Source organism: Cervus canadensis, chromosome 9 (genome assembly GCF_019320065.1).
Source record: "Cervus canadensis isolate Bull #8, Minnesota chromosome 9, ASM1932006v1, whole genome shotgun sequence".
Taxonomy (NCBI): domain Eukaryota; kingdom Metazoa; phylum Chordata; class Mammalia; order Artiodactyla; family Cervidae; genus Cervus; species Cervus canadensis.
In genome coordinates, this window is record NC_057394.1 from 46,578,117 (window position 1) to 46,603,011 (window position 24,895).

Here is a 24,895-nt window from a genome sequence, read left to right on the forward strand (position 1 = left end):
AAACAGACTTTCATGCAATAATGGTGCTATTTACTAATAAAAGTGAAAGGCATTATTGCATAGCCGGCTTATTATCATTAACTTCCATTTTTGGTTCATAATTTAATCATACTTCTGACGTTTGTATACAATTCTATCGGAGTTTGGAATGGTACTCCTCATATATCTTTATGTATGCATGTGTGCTAAGTGGTTTCAGTCATATCTGACTCTCTGCAATCCTATGGGCTGTGCTGTAGCTTGGAGGCTCCTCTATCATTGGACTTCCCAGCAAGAACACTAGAGTGGGTTTCTATGCCCTCCTCCAGGGGATCTTCCCAACCCAGAGATTGAACCCTCCTCTCCTGCGGCTCCTACGTTGCAAGCAGATTCTTTACCGCTGAGCCAATGGGGAAGACCCATCTTTATATATATGATAGTGCTTTTCTTAGCAAATCTGCATGTCAGGTGAGTGGATGCTCCTTGGTTTTTGTCTCGTCACAACAAAGATCTGTAGTGATGGACATTAAAGACCCCCTCGGCGTGTTATAGCTCTCAGGTCTTGGACAGACCGTGTTATAGCTCTCAGGTCTCAAATGGACCGTGTTATAGCTCTTAGATAAATTGGTGTTACAGCTCAGTGTTACAGCTCTATTTTATTTAGATAATAGCAGGAAAATCCATCTTAGAGGCGTGAGGGCATGTCTATCCAAAGACGCAAAGAGAAGAGCGTTCGCGCGCACGCGCGAGTCCTCTTTTTATGTGTTTTTCTCTCCCTGGGCCTGTCCTGGGTAAATTGGGCCAGCCAGGAGTGCTGTTTGTTTGACCTGAGGTTCGTTCTCACTCTGGTCCTCGGACCTTCCTTTGTTCTAGTGTCACGGGCTTTTCCCTTCCGGGTCTTTTAGCCACCGCCATTCTGGACTCCTTTTCCCTATTCTAACTACCTAACATGCAGATGTCACTCGGTCATGTGCTTTACTTCAAGTCTTTTGTTGTTGTTGTCGTTCAGTCACTCAGTATCGTCTGACTCTTTGCGACCCCATGGACTGCAGTACACCAGGCTTCCCTGTTCTTCATACTCCCAGAGTTTGCTGATACTTGTGTCCATCGAGTGGATGATACCATCCAACCATCTCATCCTCTGTTGCCCCCTTCTCCTCCTGCCCTCAATCTTTCCCATCATCAGGGTCTTTTCCAAGGAGTTGGCTCTTTGCATCAGATGGCCAAAGTGCTAAAACTTCAGTATCAGTTTTTCCAATGAATATTCAGGACCGATTTCCTTTAGAATTGACTGGTATGATCTCCTTACTGTCCAAGGGACTCGCAAGAATCTTCTCAGACACCACAGTTCAAAAGCATCAATTCTTTTGTGCTCAGACTTCTTTTTTTTTTTTTTTTATTTATTTTTATTAGTTGGAGGCTAATTACTTTACAATATTGTAGTGGTTTTTGTCATACATTGACATGAATCAGCCATGGATTTACATGTATTCCCCATCCCGATCCCCCCTCCCACCTCCCTCTCCACCCGATTCCTCTGGGCCTTCCCAGTGCACCAGGCCGGAGCACTTGTCTCATGCATCCAGCCTGGGCTGGTGATCTGTTTCACCCTAGATAATATACATGTTTCAATGCTTTATGGTTCAACTCTTACATCTATACATTACTATTGGAAGAATCATAGCTTTGACTATATAGACCTTTGTTGACAAAATTGTCTCTGCTTTTTAACACACTGTCAGCTATACAGGTTTATTATAGCTTTTCTTCCAAGAATAAAGTGTCTTTTAATTTCATGTCTGCAATCACCGTTCTCAGTGATTTTGGTGACCCCAGAAAATAAAGTCTGTTTCCATTGTTCTCTCATCTTTTGCCATGAAGTGATGGGACCAGAAGCCATGATCTTAGTTTTTTGAAGGTTGAGTTTTAAGCCTGCATTTTCACTGTCCTCTTTCACCTTCATCAAGAGGTTCATTATTTCCTCTTCACTTTGGGGATTTTTTTTTTTTTTTTGCTTTATATTTTCCCTTTGTTTTTAAAAATACTTATCAGATTTATTGAGGAACTCTATTATAACTAGTACAGAGGAAAATAATGGTTCCTGTACAGTACAAGGAAAATAAAATAAGTCATTTTGTAATCCTGTACAGGTGATTTCTATATTTATGATCACATGAAAAGTGTATGTTTTTCTCAAGTTTTTTAATTTTCTGTGAGAGGAATATTCTTAATAATAAAACAGTCCTAAAATATGAATCTATAAAATAGGGTACAGTATTATATTTTAAAGCCTTGATTATTGCATTGTTTTCTAGTAATACGTCTGTATATGTGAAGAATTTACAGTGCCACAATTTTGGGTTAACCGAGGAAATTCTTCTAAACATCCTACAAAATCTTTCTGATAAACAATTATCAGCTTCCACTAAGTGCAATTATATCAGTAAATTGTATGGTTTATATACTAACAAAAAACACATTCCTTTTCCTTGTCTGCTTGCAATGTTTTTGTCTTTATATTTTTCTCCATTTGAATTTGAAAAGGTAGACTACTTTCTCAGCAGTGTTTGGGTATCTCTTGTCCATAATCTTATTGATGGACTCCTTTGTAATTTGTAAAGGAAAATTAAAATTGACCTGTAATCTGTTAAAACAGTGCTAAACATTTGCATCAACCATTAGCTCTGATAACTCCTTTATCTTTGTGAAGAAGGAAAGGCTTTTAAGTATTGATTTTAAATAACAAAGCATAGCTGCCAATCTAGTTTTACCTGTCACACAGGTTTCTGGGTTTTGATCTTCATGTTTACCTTTTTTTGCTATTAAATAATATGCTCTTCTATTTCAGGAAAGCATTGTAGAATATTTTTTTCCCCAACCAAACAAGTATAGTATGAGTGTTTTTCAATCACAGACTTCAGTAAAACAATGTAAAACTACAACTTATTATTTTTTTCCTCAGGTTTACTTTGAAATGTTCATGATTAAATTATGTACTTCAAGTAAGCATCATGACAATAATTTACTAATGACTACATTAGCATATTACAATATCATTTACAACATATAGGCTATTGATTACTGATGGGAAGAGGAACTCTCACCCAAAATATTCCATCCACTTCCCATTATTTCCCAACTCCTTTGCAATTAAGCAGAGTCATCTGATTTGTTCTGGCCACTGCAATGTGATGTATTGTTTCCAGATGAAGGAAAAGCTAATTCTCCAGTCTCCTTTTTTCAGCTGAGTTAAGTAGAAGACCAGATATTCCAGATGGAACAGCTACATTTGGATGGAATGAACTCTGAAGGTCATGTAAAATCAGCTAAAAAATAAACTTTTAACTGTGTTATAACAGTAGATTTTCAGGATTAATTTGTTATCACATCATAACCTAGCCAACCCTGGATAATATAATTTTAGACAGATTCATTTCTAGAGATTTAATTCCATTACCTACACTGAGATATGAAAACCCACTGCCATAGTTTCAGACATAATTTATTACAATTATTTTCTCTATGTTAAATTGGAGATTTCTTAATAATACATTCAGCCCCTTATATGTAAAGGATGACAGTCAGTGAAAAAAGTGAATGAAAAACTGGAAGAAAGTGAAATTGTTCTTTAGCAGTAAAAATTGTGCTAGCTATGATTCATCTTGCCAGGGAAGATTCAAGGTCAGAACATCTCTAGAGTTTCTGAAGACATTATAGCACAGTTCCTCCAAGCAGACACTTTAAACTTAAAAGTTCTACTTGATTTTTTTATGTACTTTCTTAGGTTCAGTTGTCAAATATCTTCAAAGAATTTGAAAATGTGTTTTGTTTTCATTGAATTATATGTAATTTTCATCTAATTATCTCAGTCTTGAGTTTTATATTAAAACCCACTTTGGAATCTACTAAGGACTATTTAGATTTGTGTTATAATAGAAACTTGCATATGATGTATATAAAGCTTTTGATCCTACCACATTAATTTACCCAAAAATATAATTTTGGTTTAAAGTAAGTTCTGAAATGTTTAAGTACCAGTGAAGAAGAAGATTGAATTCCTGCTATTTTTTGAATGTGACAATGTATTCTATATATGAAAATAAAAACTACCTATTTTTTTCTCTTTGAAAATAATCCACTGAAAAGTAAATCGCCTTTTACACGCTGATAAATAGGGTACCAGAGCAGAGTCCTCTTCTCCACCTGAACCCAGTGAGGATTCAGAGCATTAGTATCAGCAGAAGGCCCTTGTGCCCATCTGCCTCCTCAGGGAGTCCAGATGAATTTGATTGAGTCTCTCCTGGTTCTAAGATCTCCATTATTGGTTGATGATCATATGTTTTATTTGGTGGAGGAAGAGGTTATCCCTGAAACTTGGTTTCAAGAAAATGTACCTAGGTTGTTCCGTATAGTGATTGAGCAAGTTATCCTCGTGTTAAGGCACTCGGAGGACTCAGTTTGGGTACTGAAAGTTTACCCTCAGTTTGGAGACTGGGAAGATTTTACTCAGCTAACACTAAGGTAGGACTGAGTCATTAGGGGGAAAGACTGACCTCCTGTTTTTTTCCTTGAATGGCTACCTTAATAATGTTTGTTGAAATAAGACAGAAATCAGAGCTTCTGAGCTCTGAAGAAGGAACTCTCTCCTCTAGACTGGCAATGGCTTGCTCAGGTGACTGAGAAACTCAGAGGAGTGGTGGAGGCAAGACCTCAGTGCAGCGCAGCTGTCCCTATATGTAATTAACAAATTGTGCAACTGGGGGCATGCATGAGAACTGAGCATTCAGTGATCTGAGCACCCATGGAAGACCTATACTCCTTTGGGAAAACCAAGACACATAAGAGGGGGCTAAAAAAACTCTGGGACAAAACCGAAGAATTAAGCTCCCAAGCAGTACAAATTGGCCTACCACAGGGTCCTCACTAGCAATTTTATCTTGACAAATGGACTTCAAAATGGGAAACAAAGGCTTCAAAATAAAAGAAAAACAAACCAACAGATCGCCAATACCCCAGCTGGTAAATTGTACCTACAAAACTTGCAAGCGGTTGCTTAATTGGAAATTAAAGGAAATCTCACCCTAAAAATTCAGAGAGATCTTTCATACATATGCAGTCAAGCCACATTAAAGTTAAAAGCTGACTTAGTAAAAATGTCTTTTCAGACTTTAAACAAAGGCCTTCTTGAAGGAGACTTTCTTTGTATCTTTGAGATGTAAATATCTGATATTCCTAGGACATTCTGTCTTTGAGTGTTTTGTTTGTCCAAGATTTTTGAAAATTTATCCTTTGCCATACTATTTTTTGAGAGTAAACCCTTTGGATTTAGTTTACATTCTCTCCCACTCAGAGCTTTCCAGGTGGTGCAGTGGTGAGGAATCTGCCTGCTAATACAGGAAATGCAAGAGACGTGGGTTCGATCCCTGGGTTGGGATTGAGTAGGAAATCCCTTGAGTAGGAAATGGCAACTTGCTCCAGTATTCTTGCCTGGAAAATTCTCTGGACAGCGGAGCCTGGCAGGCTATTTTCCATGGGGTCTCAAACAGTCAGTCATGACTGATTGACTAAGCCAGCAAGCACTTGAGTGGCAAATTATTTCCATTATTGCAGTTAGTTTTTTCCAGTGCTCACATCTTATAGTTATGCTCTAGAGGAAACAAGCAATGTATACATATATTTGTATTATATAACTTATATATGCATACAGACACATATAATACAAATTGAGGTCATCATTATCTATGATTTTTTCTAAATTCCATGTTACATTTTCTCTTGTTAATTAAATTGCTTCTGTAAGATCCAGTGAACAAATTTAGAATGGTTTTACATTGCATTCAAAGGTTAATATTGGCAGCCTATGCTCAGAATAAGAGTCTGAAACTAATTTTCTTCAACTCATAAACTGTTCTAGATGACAGAGGCTAAAGGAAGGATTAAGTCATGAACTTTGCCCTCTAAGATTGCCAGTTTAATGAACAACATCAATGTGCAAATGAAAAATTAAACATAAGTTGATTATTATAAATGTTCTAAGAATTCAATAAATTGAGTACTTTAATATGCAAAGAGAACTTCAGATCATTTCAGGAGGGGTAATTAAAAGAAATAAAGCAAATCTGAAGTAGGCAGGTAAAAATAGTAAGAAAAAATGAAAAATATATTTGGCAGGTAATTTTTTTGTGTGACTTTGGCCAGCATTTGAATGACAAAGAAGTCTGAAATTGCTATCTAGGTTTCTAGCATAAATAACCCAATAATTCCATTAACTATGTCAGAGAATCTATAAAAACAAATAAGAAACAAGAGAGAAACTGTCTTTTTGTACCTAAGAAATAACTCTTACATCTCCAGTGCAAGTATATGGCCTAAGATAGAGTAGGTATAGAACCATTTTTTTTTTAAGGACACAGAAAACTGCTCTACATTGTGTATATTATTCACTGTGTATTTCTAAGGCCATCACCTAATTTAAAGCTGTTATTCACCATTAATTTGGTAGTATACTGTTTGATTTTCCTTGATGTTCCTTATTAATCTTCAGTCACTCTTTCTTTTTGAAGCCCTTGATTTAATCTCACACCTAAGCAGTTTTTCTGTAAGCCAGCAAAAATGTCCAACAGAATATTTATTTGTCAGGTTTTACTTTTTTGATGTAAACTACTTGGATTTTAGCTATTAATTCATTTGATTTATGAAAAAAAATAGTATATTTATGTATGTAGCTACCCATTTAGTATCTATACACTCTTATTCTATAAAGTTTTGAAAGTGATTAAAAATATTTTATTGCTTTCATATTCTGAAATTATGATTTTTAAAAAGCTACCTTCTCACAAAAGAAATACTTTCACTTTTAAATGCTGAAAATAGTCCTACTATAAACTTGCAACAGAAAATACATTATACATACATAGAAAAACTCAAGTTATAACTATAATGTCTGTAAAATAGGTGTATGGCTTTCTAAAAACTTAGTTTTAGGAGTTACTTCTAGGTGGTGAGAAAAAGAAATAATTACTATTGATTAGCAATTGGCTCAGCTTCTCTAGAAGGTTATTAAGGTCCTAAAATACAGAACAGAGTGTTATAAACAATAATGTGTTCTCCCAAGTCTGTCTTGAACTGACCGTTTTTTCCCTGAAATGTCCTTTTGACATAACTTCTGCATCTCAGGAGCTTTGATACAAAGAGTGATTTAGAACCAAAGACCATTTCAGCATTTAAAAGAGAGAATGCTCAGAAACCCTCACAGAAGCCATATAAACTCTAAGTGAATGGAATGGAATAAATAGCACCTATCAATAATTACTCATTGTAAATAAAATTACTTTATGAAACTAAGATTAAATAGTTCTCTAGATTTATATGAGCATATGGAAATATAAATGATTCTAAAATGTGTAAAAGTGAGCATATTATTAAATTGCAGAGGAAATAAAAGGTCTACATTATGTATATATTTACTTTTTTATGGAGAGAAGAAATTTGTTATTAGTAAGGGCTACTTCTTGATATCTTGTTAAATTTCCAAGTGAATGAACATTCACCTGTGTGTACCCCCTGGCATTCACCTGAATCGTGTTTCCATTGAGGATTAGTTTTTGTTTGTTTTGCTTTTTTCCCCATACATACCATCTCAACATAAGTAATCAAAACTTCAGTTTGCCACAGGAGTGTTCTCTCTTCTTCTGGGCAATTTTTGCCCCAGTTGAAGTAGTATTGAAAGCCACTTAACAAATCAACTTTATAGGCTATAATTTAATACATACAATGTAAATATTTGAGTCATAGACTTACATCATGAAATGTAGAGAATTTCACATTAACTTCTTCATTTGAGAATTTCACATAAATTTAACTTATTCCAAAACTTAAACTATTCATTCATTCAATGTTCAATTCACTCAGTAAATAGTGCATTCCAGCACTGTTTGCAAAATTGGGGATACACGGATACAAAAATAACATTGTGTTGTTATGTTGGTTTCTTCTCCTCAGCATTCTTCCTAATTAATTCAGTGATTTTCTTTTACAACTGACAGCCTTTTTGGCCAGTATGGGTTCATCTTTCATTTTTTAGCTATTTCAGATTATTAAATCTCTGGTCCTATCATCAACATATTGAATATATTATTTATCTTCATATTTGTGATCTTCCCTCAAAGATATAATCAGTAATTAATTTTAATATTCCCAGTGTCTGGTGCACAATAAGTTCTCAGCATTTGTTTAAAGAACTGAACTGAACATAAAGATGATCAACTCAATAACACAAGGAAGTTGGGACAGTCATCAAGCCATGGCATGGGACTCAGTAAATTTGTCAGCTGATACCTAAGGGAAAATGATACCATACGAATTTTGGTTTCTTAATATGCACATCTGAACTGAGAGTGTCCTAAGTGCAGTTTTATGTTGCCCAGAGAAAAGAGTGGCCCAACAATAGACAATGGAGGTAGGAAATAAACCTTCAGGGAGGCAACTAGTGAACCTAGGAGAAGACAGAAAAGAAACTCAGAGGGACGCTGTCTGTGAAACTCATCACAGAACTAGACACCAAGGTAATATAGACTGAGATGAGGAAATAATTCAGAACCAAGAAATCAATATCAGGAAATTTCAACCTAGATCAGATATTTGGAGTGACATGGATAATACTGAGCTACACTGTATTGCCATGGACTGTGTGAGGTCAAAGATCAAGGCAAAGATGGGTTTCAAATCAGATTGGGATGGGAAGTGTTTAGGGCCAACCTACCATAATAATCAAGGCACCAATGGCCTCACCTTTGTCAGACAGAAGAGAATTGCAGACTGAAAAGACCGACATCAATAAGACAATCAGCATTAAAATCTTTGTATTCAGCCTGTTAATAAATGGGTTTATTTTCCATTTAGCATTCTGCAATAGATGATAGAAAAATCAGATACTTCTTAATTAGGATAGAATCCCCACATTTATTTCTTCACATGCAAACTGAATTAAGCAACTGTAGGTTATTTGACCCTTGAAGCTGCTCTTCTGTGTTATATGATATATGTTTTACTTCCCTTCTGAGGTGGAGAACTCTTCTATATTATTTGCAATGCAGAAAATGAAAAATATCCAATCTAAAAATGTACACCGATAGTCAGTCATAGTTCTGGAGATTAAATTAACAAACTTGGTTTCTACTGGACACAGCTCTACTAAGAACTGCATTCTTCTATATCAGTAGAGCATCAAAGTTGATGTTTATATTCTCTGGTAAATAGAAAATACATGGAAAATTTTTAAAAATTGGCTAACTGTTACTGTGAGAGTGCCTGAAATTTGACATGGGTTCTCGAACTCTATAATTTCCTGTTATGCCCTCCTTCCCAGTTTTCCTCTAAGTTGTCACTTTCTTTGTAATTCTTTCTGGTGGAGAGGAAGCCAAGGAACAGCAAAAGGGCATGTAATTCCATGTGCATTTTCTTTTTTTGGTGAACTGTTAGTGCTATGAATCACATGAAGGCTATGAATCATATTCTCTATCTCTTCTGCAGTGAGATACATTGTACTTCACGTCTGTCACTGTAAAAAATAACCATCTAGTCTCCCTTTGGCAGAGAGGGCTTAAATTGGATACGATCCTTTGGGATCTTTAGTTCCAAGGTTATTTTAGGGAGATCACACATCAAGTCAAGGAAAAGGCACTCTTGTCTAACATAAAGGGAACATTTTGTTACTAGAAAAACTCTCCTTCCCTTAGAAAATTAGAAGAAAAAAAAAAAAAATTAACTGCAGAGTCACCCTGAGCTTGAAACCCCAGCTGACAAGCTTGTGAAAGTAGATTAGCCACATTTCTGAAAATGTCATGAATTACTTTTGGTTTCCCTCAATTGAAAATAGTGTCAAGGGGCTAATCATACAAGTTGCAGTAGAGAAATCAGGGATATTAATCTAGAGTATCATTTGTAATGCTGTAAACATTCAGCATACAATGTCTCTCTAGAGTGCTCCTGAATCACTTAAAAGGTAAAGAATGACTGTTCTTTGATAAAAATGCCAGGCCATTTAGTCAGCATCATCCCTCTTCCCTCCAACAATTTTGTTAAGTTGAGGTTTAGCTGCAACTGACATGAAACTCAAAATAGCTTGTGACATTAGCAAAATAATAATATATTTTTCACTTATATAAAAACTCAGGGCTGTTATGGGGCTTTGTGCCACCAGGAACAGGCTTCTTTGTACTTGTTGCTTCACTGTTATTGTGTCTAATGGAAGGTCCAAGAGAGCAGCTCCAAAACTCAGGCAGGAGGTTGGTGGAGGGGATGATGGATAGGCCAACAAAATCCTATAGATACTTCTACTTACAATCTATTGCTCAATACTTAGTCTAAAGTCAAGCTGGGAAACACACTATGGTCGCCAAACAAAATGTATGTTCCTATGAACAAGGGAAAAAGAATGTTGAAGAAAATCAGGTCTCTAAACCTTACTCATTTTGGAAAAGTTTTGTAAAATAATAATACTTATAGTTTGCAATATAAAAACACCAATAGAATTTTAAATTCTATTGCTAAGAATTTGATAAGCTTTTCAAGATATTCCATTATGTGAATTTACCTCTTCAGCTTCATTTATTCAATAATTATTGTAAGATACAAAAACAAATTGACCAATGGTAAGCAGATAAGAATATAGATTATGTGTATAAATAACTCAAAATTAAAAGCCAAAATCTCCTTTACTGAATTCATCCTTGTGCTTTACCCTCAAACTAATTTGAATTATAGATGATTTTTCAAACATGGTTGTTTTTGCTACTTATAAAAGGCAAAATTTATTTGTTTTATTTATTTTAGATGTGAAAATATTTTATTTAAAATGCTATCATATGAAAAATACTAGTGGTATGGTAATATTTTATTTTAGAATTCCCTAATTTAGACTATATGTAATTTTTAAAAAGAAATCAGCTCTTTAAATTTCAACAATTTAAATATAAGATCTTAATAAGAGAAATAAATGTTTAATATTTTAGTTCTATACCATATGTGGTGGAAAATCTGATGCAGTAACATGAACACATCTCTCAAGCATATGTGGGCTGTTTAAAAAACTTTTATTTTATGTGGGGGTTAGTTGATTAACAGTGTTATGTTAGTTTCAGGTGTATAGCAAAATGATTCAGTTATACATATACATGCATCTATTATTTTTCCAATTCTTTTCTCATTTAGGTTGTTATGTGATACAGATCAGAGTTCCCTGTGCTATAAAGTAAGTCACTGTTGATTATTCATTTTAAATACAGCAGTGTGTAATGTCAATCCCAAGCTCCCTAACTATCCCTCCCACCCACTCTTCTCCCAGTAACCATAAATTTGTTCTCTGTCAGTGAGTTTCTGTTTCTTAAATATGTTCATTTGTTTCTGTTTTGTCAATTAGTTCATTTGTTTCAACATCTCTAGTTATTAGAGAAATGCAAATCAAAACTAAAATGAAGTATCACCTCATACCAGTCAGAATGGCTAGCATCAAATAATAAATGCTGGAGAGGGTGTGACAAGAAGGGAACCCTCCTACATTGCTGGTGGGAATATAAGTTAGTGCATCCACTATGGAAAATAGTATAGAGGTTTCTTAAGAAATTATTTAAAAATATAGCTACCATTTGATACTATAATCCCACTGCTGGCATATACATGGAGAAAAACATGGTCTGAACAGATACATGCACTCTAGTGTTCATTTCAATGTCATTTACAATAGCCAAGATATGGAAACAACCTAAATGATTATAGATAGAAGAATGATAAAGAACCACATAAACAATGGAATATTACTCAATCATTAAAAAGAATGAAATAATGCCATGATTACAGAAACATGGATGTACCTAGAGATTGTCATATTGAGTGAAGTAAATCAGGAAGAGAAAGGGAAATATTTTATGATATCACTTATATGTGGAATTTTAAAAAAATGTTACAAATTCGTAAAAAAAGAGAAGGAAAACTTTTTTTTAGAAATGTTTTTTCTTTTAATTAATATTATTACAGTTTTATACTCAATCTCAAATAAATAATATTATATCCATTAATTTTAAGTGGCATTTGCCACAGGTTCATCCATTATTATCTTTAACCAGCAATATATAACTAAGAAAATCAGCTTTACAAGTATCCCCAAGGTATACTTAAAGTCTAGATCAGATCTTTAATCATCAAATTCTTACACATTTAATTTGATTTGTCAACTATCTTTAAGAGCTTTAGTACTAAAGTACCCTTTGGACCAATGTTTCTGATGTAGTATGCTAAGTCGCAAAAGTCTTGTCCAGCTCTTTGTGACTCTATGGACTGTAACCTGCCAGGCTCCTCTGTCCATGGGATTCTTCAGGCAAGAATGCTGGAGGAGGTTGCCATTTCCATCTCCAGGAAATCTTCCCGACTCAGGGATAGAACTTGCATCTCCTGCATTGGCAAGCAGGTTTTTTACCACTAGAGCCACCTATGAAACTCCAATGTAGTATACTCCATATTAAATTAGTGTACAGTTATTTGAGCAACTGAACTGAACTGAATATGCACTGATACACAGATATACATGTGTGCATGTGTTGATTTATTTCAATGGTTTATAACAATGTATTTAATTCCATAACCAATACTTGAATAAGTTTTGAAATACAACGTTGAATAAAATTCAGTAGAATTTTTTATTCAAGTGCTTTGAAGACATCCTAATACGCTTATCTACATTACATTTTTTCCAGAGGGAAATGTGATATGTAAACATATATAGACAAATGTACTCTAGTATAAAATCAATCAATCCTGACGTCAGCCTATGACTATTTTTTAAACAATGCAAGAGGAAGAAGAATAAAAGCCCTTACACCTTTGTTCCTCAATACAAACCCTGACTATGAGCCCTCATCTATGTAGTCAGATTCCTCATGGAAGGTGGGCACAATTCTTGTGGCATGAGCCTGAAATGTCTCCCTTCTGTCAGCTGAGGATTAAAGATACCTTTCTATTTCCTCCAAAATTAAATAAGTAAATAAACAAAATCAATAAATCTCATGGAACTAGTAGTCTATGGAAAACATTTTAGGAAATGATGAAAATAATTTATTGATATAGAGATGGTTAGCTTGTATATTGATTAAAATTAAATCACAAATTTAGCACACAATTTGGTTTAGGTTTACCATAACCCTGAAAAAGGATCTTCACAGGGAAAGGATAGATTCCATGTCAGTCAGTTCAGGAGCACTAGAAATGCCTAAAATAGAAAGTCTATTTGCATATATATTTTTTTAATTTTGCTGAATTATTTTTTTAAATCAAGCTCTTTTGTAAATATAATCCTGTAGTTCATTTATCTAGATTGCATCTGCCCAATTATAAGCTACACTTTTGATGGTTTGTTCACCTTTTACTCTCCATTTTGAGGACATGACATAATTTATTTAGCACTTTTATTTTATTTCACTACTAATATGCTAAAAGCAAAAGCAATATATTTATCGTTGAAAACCTACCATGTATTAGAAACAATACCTATAACTGGAAATGCAAAAGTAAGATACTTATGGGTTTCCCAGGTGGTAAAGAAACAGCAGTAAAGAATCTGCCTGCAATGCAGGAGTCAATCCCTGGGATTCTTGCCCAGAAAATTCTATAGACAGAGGAGACTGGAGGGCTACAGTTCACAGGGTCGCAAAGAGTCTGACACAACTGAAGAGACTTAGCAAGCTTTCGGGCTATAATAAATTTACATTTAAATCCTGAAGAGAGAAAAATGTTGATGTAAATCCAGAACATTACTTAAAATCAAGTAAAGCTTTTTTTAAAATTGTTCAGTTGCTATGTTGTGTCTGACACTTTGCGACCTCATGGACTGCAGCATACCAGATTTCCCTGTCCTTCACCATCTCCTAGAGTTTGCTCAAACTCATATCCATTAAGTCTGTGATGCCATCCAACAGTCCTTGACTCTTTTTTCACGTGTGGTGGTATATTTATTCTTCAATTAACTGTGCAAATTAAAACGACTTTTAAAGTTTGACCGTGATTTCTAAGCATATGTTATTTTAATAGAAAACATGTCAGTGGCATTGTTGATCAAATTAATGAAAGATACTTTTCAGTTTCTGGTTACTTTGCAATAGTAAGCAGTAAAAGCAGTAACTTTTAAATATAAAAGGGGAAGTTGTTAATATTAGGAACACTGTTTATAATCACCTTAGAAAAATTTTCTGTGAAAATTAAAATCTATATTATTCAATGCGAACATTTAAAGGAGATACTATAGTTGTTATCACAGCAAGATGTAATTCCACAGGCAAGAATTTTATAAATTAAACAAAATGATTAAAGTAATTTTTTAAAAGAAAAACCTCACATTTTAAAATTATTTAAAAAGAGATCTATTAAAAATAGAAGAATGTTTTGAATGCATAGAAGGCCTAAGGAGACATTTATCGAAGACATACAGATGACCAGCAAGCATATGAGAAAGATGCTCAAACATCACGAGTTGGTAGAGAAATGCAAATCAAAACTACAATGAGGTATCACCTCACAGCAGTCAGAGTGACCATCATCAATAAATCTCAAACAATAAATGTTGACAGGGTGTGGAGAAAAGGGAACCCTCCTACACTGTTGCCACTATGGAAAAGAGAATGGAGGTTCCTTAAAAAAAACTAAAATAGAGCTACCATTGTTTTTTAGTCACTAGGTCATGTCTGACTCTTTGCAATCCCATGGTCTGCAGCAAGCCAGGATTCTTTCTCCTTCACCATCTCCCAGAGGTTGCTCAAACTGATGTCCATTGAGTCAGTGATACCATCCAACCATCTCATCCTCTGTCATCCCCTTCTCCTCCTGCTCTCAATCTTTCCCAGCATCAGGGTCTTTTCCAGTTAGTCAGCTCCTCATATCATGTGGCTAAAGAATTGGAGCTTCCGCTTCAAAATTAGTCTTTCCAATGAATATTCAGGGTTGATTTCCTTTAGGATTGACTGATTGATTTGATCTCTTTGCTACCTCAGGGCTCAGCAATTCCACTCCAAGGTGTACATCTGGAGAAAACCAGAATGAAAAACAATGTATGCATCTCAGTGTTCATTTCACCATTATTTACAATAGCTAGGATATGGAAGCAACCTGAATGTTTATTGACTAGGAATGAATAAAGATGTGGTACATATATATAATAGACTATTGTGCTGTGCTATGCTTAGTTGTTCAGTGGTATTCAACTCTTTGTGATCCCCTAGACTGCAGCCCACCAGACTCCTCTATCCATGGAATTTTCTAGGCAAGAATACCAGAGTGGGTTGCCATTTCCTGCTCCAATGGACTATTTCTGAGCCATAAAAAGTAATGAAATAGTGCTGTTTGATGAATGAGGATGGACCCTGAGATTGTTATACAGAGCTAAGTAAATCAGAAAGAGAAAAAGAAATATTGTATAATATCACTTACATGTGGAATCTAGGAAAACGGTAAAGGTGAACTTATTTGCAAGCAGAAATAGAGGCACAGATGTAGAGAACAGACTTACTGATACCAAGAAGGGAAGAGCAGATAGGATGAACTGGGTGACAGAGATTGACATATATATACTATCATGTATAAACAGATAACTAACGAAAACCTATTCTATAGCACAGGGAACTCTGTTCAATGCTCTGTGGTAGTCTAAATGGGAAGGAAATCTAAAATAATAGTGGTTATATTATATGTACATGTATAACTGACTAACTTTGTTGCGCAGTAGAAACTAACAGCAATTGTAAACCAACTACACCTCAGAAAACCGTTCAGTTCAGTTCACTTCACTTCAGTCGCTCAGTCATGTCGACTCTTTGCGACCCATGAACTACAGCTTGCCAGGCCTCCCTGTCCATCATCAACTCCCGGAGTTTACCCAAACTCATGTCCATTGAGTCAGTGATGCCGTCCAACCATCTCATCCTGTGTCGTCCCCTTCTCCTCTTGCCTTCAATCCTTCCCAGCATCAGGGTCTTTTCCAATGAGTCAACTCTTCACATCAGGTGGCCAAAGTATTGGAGTTTCAGCTTCAGCATCAGTCCTTCCATTGAACACCCAGGACTGATCTCCGTTAGGATGGACTGGTTGGATCTCCTTTCAGTCCAAGGGACTCTCAAGAGTCTTCTCCAACACCACAGTCCAAAAGCATCAATTCTTCTGCACTCAGCTTTCTTTATAGTCCAACTCTCACATCCACACATGACCAGTGGAAAAACCATAACCTCGAGTAGACGGATCTTTGTTGGCAAAGTAATTCTCTGCTTTTTAATGTGCTGTCTAGGTTGGTCAGAACTTTTCTTCCAAGGAGCAAGCCTCTTTTAATTTCATGTCTGCAGTCACCATTTGCTGTAATTTAGGAGCCCCCGCAAAAAAAATCTTTCGCCATTTCCACTATTTCCCCATCTATTTGCCATGAAGTGATGGGACCAGATGCCATGATCTTGTTTTCTGAATGTTGAGCTTTAAGCCAACGTTTTCACTCTCCTCTATCACTTTCATCAAGAGGCTCTTTAGTTCTTCTTTGCTTTCTGCCATAAGGATGGTGACATCTGCATATCTCAGGTTATTGATATTTCTCCCAGAAATCTTGATTCCAGCTTATGTTACCTCTAGACCAGTGTTTCTCATGATGTACTCTGCGTATAAGTTAAATAAGCAGGGTGACAATATGCAGTCTTGATGTACTCCTCTCCCTGTTTGGGAACAGTCTGTTGTTCCATGTCCAGTTGCTTCCTGACCTACATACAGGTTTCTCAAGAGGCAGGTCAGGTGGTCTGGTATTCCCATTTTTTCCAGAATTTTCCACAGTTTATTATGATCCACACAGTCCCTTGGACTGCAAGGAGATCCAACCAGCCCATCCTAAAGGAGATCAATCCTGGGTGTTCATTGGGAGGACTGATGTTGAAGCTGAAACTCCAATACTTTGGCCACCTGATGCAAACAGCTGACTCATCTGAAAAGACTCTGATACTGGGAAAGATTGAGGGCAGGAGGAGAAGGGGACAACAGAGGATAAGATAGTTGTATTGCATCACTGACTCAATGGACATGAGTTCAGGTAAATTCCAGAAGTTGGTAATGGACAGGGGGGCCTGGTGTGCTGTGGTTCATGGGACATGACTGAGTTGGACATGACTGAGTGACTGAACTGAACTGAACTGAATGGTCTAGTGATTTTCCCTATTTTCTTCAATTTAAGTCTGAATTTGGCAATAAACCAAATTGTTTATTTGAGCAACAGTCAGCTCCTGATATTTTTTTGCTCACTGTATAGAGTTTCTCCATCTTTGGCTGCAAAGAATATAATCAGTCTCATTTCAGTATTGACCATCTGGTGATGTCCATGTGTAGTCTTCTCTTGTGCTCTTGGAAGAGGGTGCTTGCTATGACCAGTGCATTCTCTTGGCAAAACTCTATTAGCCTTTGCCCTGCTTCATTCTGTACTCCAAAGGCAAATTTGCCTGTTCCTCCAGGTATTTCTTGACTTCCTACTTTTGCATTCCAGTCCCCTATAATGAAAAAGACGTCTTTTTTGGGTGTTAGTTCTAGCAAGTCTTGTAGGTCTTCATAGAACCGTTCAACTTCAGCTTCTTCAGCATTACTAGCCGGGGCATAGACTTGGATTACCGTGATATTGAATGGTTTGCCTTGGAAATGAACAGAGATCATTCTGTCGTTTTTGAAATTGCATCCAAGTACTGCATTTTGGACTCTTTTGTTGACTATGATGGCTACTTCATTTTTGTTAAGGGATTCGTGCCCACAGTAGTAGGTATAATGGTCATCAACGTTAAATTCACCCTTTTCAGTCCATTTTAGTTCACCAGTTCCTAAAATGTCGATGTTCACTCTTGCCATCTTCTGTTTGACCACTTTCAATTTGCCTTGATTCGTGGACCTAACATTCCAGACTCCTATGCAGTGTTGTTCCTTATAGCACTGGACTTTGCTTCTATCACCAGTCACCTCCACAACTGGGTGTTGTTTTTACTGTGGCTCCATCCTTTCATTCTTTCTGGAGTTACTTCTCCACTGATCTCCAGTAGCATTTTTAGCACCTACCAACCTGGAGAGTTCATCTTATAGTGTCCTATCTTTTTTGCTTTTCATATTATTCATGGGGTACTCAAGACAAGAATACTGAAGTGGTTTGCATTCCGTTCTCCAGTGGACCACATTTTATCCACTAATGAAAAATGAAAAAGAATTTTTCAATTATAAGGCTTTGAATTATAAGGCTCCAATATTTAAAAACCAAAAATGTCTATTTCAAAAGACATTACTATTAAACTCTAGTATATCACATCTCATTACACACTGAAGAAGATACAATTGTTCTCAACATTAAGACAGTAGAAAAACAGGAACTTACACACACAGAACACAAAGCTTCCTACAAGTTATAATGTTCTTAAGGTCATTATTTTATAGTTGCTTTATTTTAGAATTTTCAACAATTTTTTATATATTAAAATATGCATTTGACTCTGAATAGTTTAAAAATGTGCATTCTATATTATATGCTTAAAAATCTTGTACTATATGGATAGGGAAATAGTTGTTTTCTAAAATTACAATACCTCCAAGAAAATTTCCATTCACAAATTATTAAACAGCAATATGATACTCCTTTTTTACCCTCTTATAACACCTGTGGAAAGTAAACCATAGGCACCATTATCTTTTATCAGAATTAAGGAAAAATGATTGTGTCACAAACAAGTATACGAGGGCTGTGGGATGGTTCTTGCAAACACTGAAGCATTGAAGGATACAGTCAACTTTATGCCCATAAGAAAGTCTACTGTATGGTTCATTGGAAAATAATAACAATGATCACTAGAAAGTAAATTTAATTATGCTTAATCTACCAATAATAGATCAGTAGACTCTGTCAATTAAGACAAAGGAAAAAAAAATTGTTATCAAATGGAAAATGTAAAAAAAAAATGTTTTTTTTCCTCCTTTTTCGCTGGGGCATATAATGCTGCCAAATTAAAAATTAATGCTCCTAAAGCATTTTCAGCTCCACAAAGTCCCAGACAACATAATAAGCCATAGCTTGATCTAAACAGTAGATAAAGTGCTACTTAGCAGCTGCTGTGTATATAGCAAATATTAACTGATTGGTTTAAAAATTATTAATTAGTTTATTTCTGTAAAGTTGGTGCTATGAGTAACTAAGTTGAAGACCAAGGTAATTATGGGATCGTAAGCCTATATAATTTGTCAGTTATTGAAGCCCAATATTATTAGATGCAGAAGTAAAACTAATATACCATCATCTAATTAAAAAAACCTGATTTTTATTACATTTCTTGAAATTTTTGTTAACTATTTTGATATATATTTTTATACTTATTTAACTCAGAGAATGAAAATCTAGGGATAGATTAATCAATATCAGAATGTTCTATTTTTGGTTCACTGAGGGAAAAACAAGCCTCAATTTTTCTTAATGAAAATGGCTATTGTTCTGTTTATCTTAATGTTAAGTGACAATAAAATGAAAGCATTAACATGCAAATGAAATAAAAGAAGCTAATACACTTCGTGTTTTTCTTATTCAATATAATTATATAGTCTTAGGGTAACAAAAAGACTTTCCCAATGACTCAGCAATGCAGGAGAAACAGGAGATGCAGGCTTGATCCCTGGATTGGGAAGATCCCCTGGAGAAGAAAGTGGCCAAACTCCAGTATTCTTGCCTGGAAAATACCATGGACAGTGGGGCCTGGCACAATCTTAATGGCATCTGCTGCTGCTGCTGCTGCTAAGTCGCTTCAGTTGTGTCTGACTCTGTGCGACCCCATAGACGGCATCTAGGATTGCTCAAATCATTTTTATATTCAATTGCATTTAAATTAAACTGCACTTTATTCAAATTGGCTAGGAAATAGTGTATCTGCCTAAATAAAAATGAATTGTGCTTTCATATGTATGTACCAGCATACGAGTTGTGTGTTTGTGCATAAAACTGCCCTTTGTTGTTCAGTCACTAAGTCTTGTCCAATTCTTTGCAACCATATGGGTTGTTAACAATCCAGGCTCCTCTGTCCTCCACTATCTCCCAGATTCTGCTCACATGGACATGCTTTGAGTTAGTGATGGTATCTATCACATCCTCTGCCACCCCCTCCTCCTTTTGCTTTCAACATTTCTGAGGATCAGAGTCAACTCTTTGCATCAGGTGACCAAAGTATTGGAGCTTCAGCTTCAGCATCAGTCCTTCCAATGAATATTCAGGGTTGATATCTTTTAGGATTGACTAGAGTCCAAGGGACTCTCAAGTCTTCTCCAGCACCACAATTCAAAAGCATCAATTCTCTAGTGCTCAGCCTTCTTTATGTACTTGACTACTGGAAAAATCATAGCTTTGACTATATGAACCTTTGTTGTCTCTGCTTTTTAATACACTATCTAGGTTTGACATAACTTTCCTACCAAGGAACAAGCATCTTTTAATTTCATGGCTGTAGTCACTGTCTGCAGTGATTTGGGACCCCAAGAAAATATAATCTGCCATTGCTTTCACTTTCTGCCCTTCTATTTGCCATGAAGTGATAGGGCCAGATGTCATGATATTATTTTTTTGAATGTTGAGTGTTAAGCCAGGTTTCCACTCTCTTTCACCCTCATCAAAAGGTGCTTTAGTTCCTCTTCACTTTTTGCCATTAAAGTGGAGTCATCTGCATATCGGAAGTTGTTAATATTTCTCTCAGCAGTCTTGATTCCAGCTTGTGGTTCATCCAATCTGATATTTCTCATGATGCACTATGCATAGAAATTAAACAAGTCAGGTGACAGTATGCAACCTTGATGTACTCGTTTCCCAATTTTGAACCAGTCCATTGTTCCATGTCCTATTCCAACTGTTGCTTCTTCACCCGCAAAGAGGTCCTGAGGAGGCAGGTAAGGTGGTCTGGTATTCCCATCTCTTTAAGTATTTTCCATTTTTTTATGATCCACACAGTCAAAGACTTTAGCATAGTCAATGAAGCAGAAATAGATGTTTTTTTCTGGAACACCTTTTCTTTCTCCATGTTCCAACCAATGATTGCAATTTGATCTCTGCTTCCACTACCTTTTCTAAATTCAGATTGTATATCTGGTAGCTCTCAGATCAAGTACTGCTGAAGCCTAGCTTGAAGGATTTTGTGCATAACCTTGGTAGCATGTGAAGTGAACTCAGTTGTATGGTAGCTTAAACATTCTTTGGCATTGCCCTTCTTTGAGATTGGAATGATAACTGATCTTTTCCTGCCCTGTGGAGATTGTTGAGTTTTCCAAATTTGGTGACATATTGAGTACAACACTTTAACAGCATCATACTTTAGGATTTTAAAAAACTCAGCTGGAATTCTGTCACTGCCACTAGCTTTGCTTGTAGTAATGCTTCCTAAGGCTCATTGGATTTCACGCTTCAGGATGTCCCCTTCTAGGTGAGTACTATAGTACCCCTTCTAGTTGAGCCCTTCTACTACTATAGTATCCCTTCTAGGTGAATGGTTTTCCAGTTCATTAAGGCTATTTTGTATTGTTCTTTGTATTCTCACCACATGTTCTTAATTGCTTCTGTCCTTACCACTTCTGTCCTTTTTCATGTCCCTCCTTGCATAAAATGTTCCCTTGATATCTCCAGTTTTCTTGAAGAAATCTCTAGTCTTTCCATTTTTGCTGTTTTCCTCTATTTCTTTGTGTTGTTCATTTAAGAATCCTTGTTTATCTCTCCTTGCTATTCTTTGGAACTCTACATTCAATTGGGTATATCTTTCCTTTTCTCCTTTGCCTTTCTCTTCTTTTCCATCTTCAGCTATTTGTGTGCCTCCTCAGACAACCACTTTGCCTTCTTGAATTTCTTTTTCTTGGGGATGGTTTTGGTCACGACCTCCTATACATAGTTCTTCAATCTGATATTCTACCAGATCTAATCCTGCAAATCTATTAGTTATCTCAACTGGATAATCATAAAGGATTTGATTTAGGTCACCTGAATGGCCTAGTGGTTTTCCCTACTTTCTTCAATTTAAGTCTGAATTTTGCAATGAAATGCTCATGATCTGAGCCACAGTCAGCTTCCTGTCTTGTTTTTTCTGACTGAATAGAGCTTCACCATTTTGGCTACAAAGAACAAATTTAATCTGATTTCAGTATTGATCATTTAGTGATGTCCATGTGTAGAGTCATTTCTTGGGTTGTTGGAAAAGGGTATTTGCTTTTAATAGTATGTTCTTTTGGCAAAACTCTGCTAGCCTTTGCCTTCCTTCATTTTTTACCCCATGGCCAATCTTGCCTGTTATTCTGGGTGTCTCTTAACTTCCTACTTTTGTGTTCTAATCCCCTGTGATGAAAAGGAGATCTTTTTTTTTGGTATTAGTTCCAGAAGATCTTGTAGGTCTCCATAGAATGGTCAATTTAAGCTTCTTTGGAATAAGTGGTTGGGGCATAGCCTTGGATTGCAGTGTTGTTGAATGGTTTGCCTTGGAAAAGAACTGAGATCATTCTATCATTTTTGAGATTGCACCCAAATCCTACATTTTGGACTCTTCTTGAATGTGAGTGCTACTCCATTTCTTCTAAGGGATTCTTGCCCAGGGTAGTAGAAATAATGGTCATCTGAATTAAATTTGCCCATTTTTGTCCATTTCAGTTCACTGAATCCTAAGATGTCAACCTTCACTCTTGCCATCTCTTGCTTGACCATGTTCAATTTACCTTGATCATGGACCTAACGTTCCAGCTTGCTATGCAATATTGTTGTTTGTAACATCAGACTTCACTTTCACCACCAGACACATCCACAAATAAGCATCATTTCTGGTTTGTCCTAGTTGCTTTATTCTTTCTGAAACTACTAGTAATTGCCCTTCTCTCTTCCCCAGTAGACTATTGGACCTCTTCTCACCTGGGAAGTTCATCTTCCCATGCCACATCTTTTTGCCTTTTCATATTGTTCATGGGGTTCTTGCAACAAGAATAGTGGGGTCCCAATAGTGACTGCCACTCCCTCCTTCATTGGATCATGTTTTGTCAGAACTCTCCACTATGACCCATCCATCTTTGGTGGCCCTGCATGACATGGCTCATAGCTTCATCAAGTTATGCAAGCCCCTTCACCAAGACGAGGCTGTGATCCTTGAAAAAACTGCCCTACTAAAATTGTTTGAGTGTGTATGATTAATTTAGAATTTTATGTAAGATCTGGGTATTTCCCTTAGTCAATATTATTAGTGTGATTATCATTCATTATTAAGTATTTCTTTTCCTGATGATAGAATTCTGGATCTAATTTAATAGGAACTAGGAAAATACTAAACCACTCCAGTGTTCTTGCCTGGAGAATCCCAGGGATGGGGGAGCCTAGTGGGCTGTCTATGGGGTCGCACAGAGTCGGACACTACTGAAGCGACTTAGCAGCAGCAGGGAAATACTTGGAGAAGGCAATGGCACCCCACTGCAGTACTCTTGCCTGAAAAATCCCATGGATGGAGGAGCCTGGTAGGCTGCAGTCCACGGGGTCGCTAAGAGTCAGACATTACTGAGCAACTTCACTTTCACTTTGCACTTTCATACGTTGGAGAAGGAAATGGTAACCCACTCCAATGTTCTTGCCTTGAGAATCCTAGGGACAGAGGAGCCTGATGGGCTGCCGTCTATGGGGTTGCACAGAGTCCAACATGACTGAAGCGACTTAGCGGCAGCAGCAGCAGCAGCCAGGAAATACTGGTAATGCAGAGACACCTTGTCCCTGTGATCATGGGAGCTTGCTGCTATTTAAAACATGTCATCAAAACCCTGTATAACACAAATTTATGCTGTATCTGAATAGGAAGAAAACTATTCAGTAGTCATTCATTTCTAATTCTGGGTCTGAGCGATGGGATCAGGCATTGCTAAACTGAACTTGAAAGTGAAAGTTACTCAGTCGTGTCTCACTCTTTGTGACCCCATTGACTATACAGTCCATGGAAATCTCCAGGCCAGAATACTGGAGTGGGTAGCCTTCCTCTTCTCCAGGGGATCTTCCCAACTCAGGGATCAAACCCAAATCTCCCACATTGCAGGCATATTCTTTACCAACTGAGCTATCAGTGAAGCCCCATACTGAACTTAGATGTATCCAACTTCTGGCAAGGTAGGAGATGTTCTGGTTATGTGGTGGTCCCATAAGACATGATTGTAGATGAAGGCATGATAGGACAGCAGACCCCAACCTTTTTGGCACTAGGGACCTGTTTTGTGAAACACAATTTTTCCACAGACTGGGGGTGGGGTGATTGTTTCTGGATTATTCAAGCACATTTCATTTGTTATGCACTTTATTTCTATTAAGGGGCTTCCCTGGTAGGCTGGTGGCTAAGATTCTGTGCTTACATCAGCTCTATCTCAGATCATCAGGCAATGGATCCCAGAGGTTGGGACCCCTGTGATAGGAAGTGCAAGTTGGCTATGTCCCCTTCTGTCTCATTCCTCAAACACCTGACAGATGGTAGTTTGGGTCTAGATGAGTTTTGCTTAGAGACAAAGGCCTTGTAGCATGACATCACTGTGTTTCATTTTTATATTCTATGTGCATAGGTTAATTAGAAGAAAACATGGTTGAAAGGTATCTTTTTATAAATATCTTAATTCAACTTTGTTTTTTCTTTTTCTTCTTTAATTATCTTAAAATACATTCAATGAATTTGTGATACAAATACTCATTTGTCCAACTGAGAAAAATTTCACCACATGACCAGATTACATATCAATCATCCTACCTGGTATCCCTAGGAGAGGTTCGTTCCAAAATCCATGGATGTTCAAGCCCATTATACAAAATCTTGTAGTGTTTGTATATAGTCTATGCATATTGTCCCTTATACTTTGAATC

The 24,895-nt window shown here is 36.5% G+C and overlaps 1 protein-coding gene across 7 annotated transcripts in view; it reads left to right on the top strand.

Moving 5' to 3' along the window:
- The window catches only part of PCDH9 (protocadherin 9), a 1,108,845-nt gene that overhangs the window by 790,357 nt on the left and 293,593 nt on the right, over window positions 1-24,895 (top strand). Inside the window, exon 5 of one of the 7 annotated variants that reach the window (XM_043477935.1) lies at window positions 11,191-11,230. The exons of the other annotated variants lie outside the window; for them this stretch is intronic. Within the exon in view, the coding sequence (XP_043333870.1) occupies window positions 11,191-11,230 (40 nt within the window). The remainder of the gene's footprint in view (window positions 1-11,190; window positions 11,231-24,895) is intronic. 7 annotated transcript variants of the gene reach the window in all.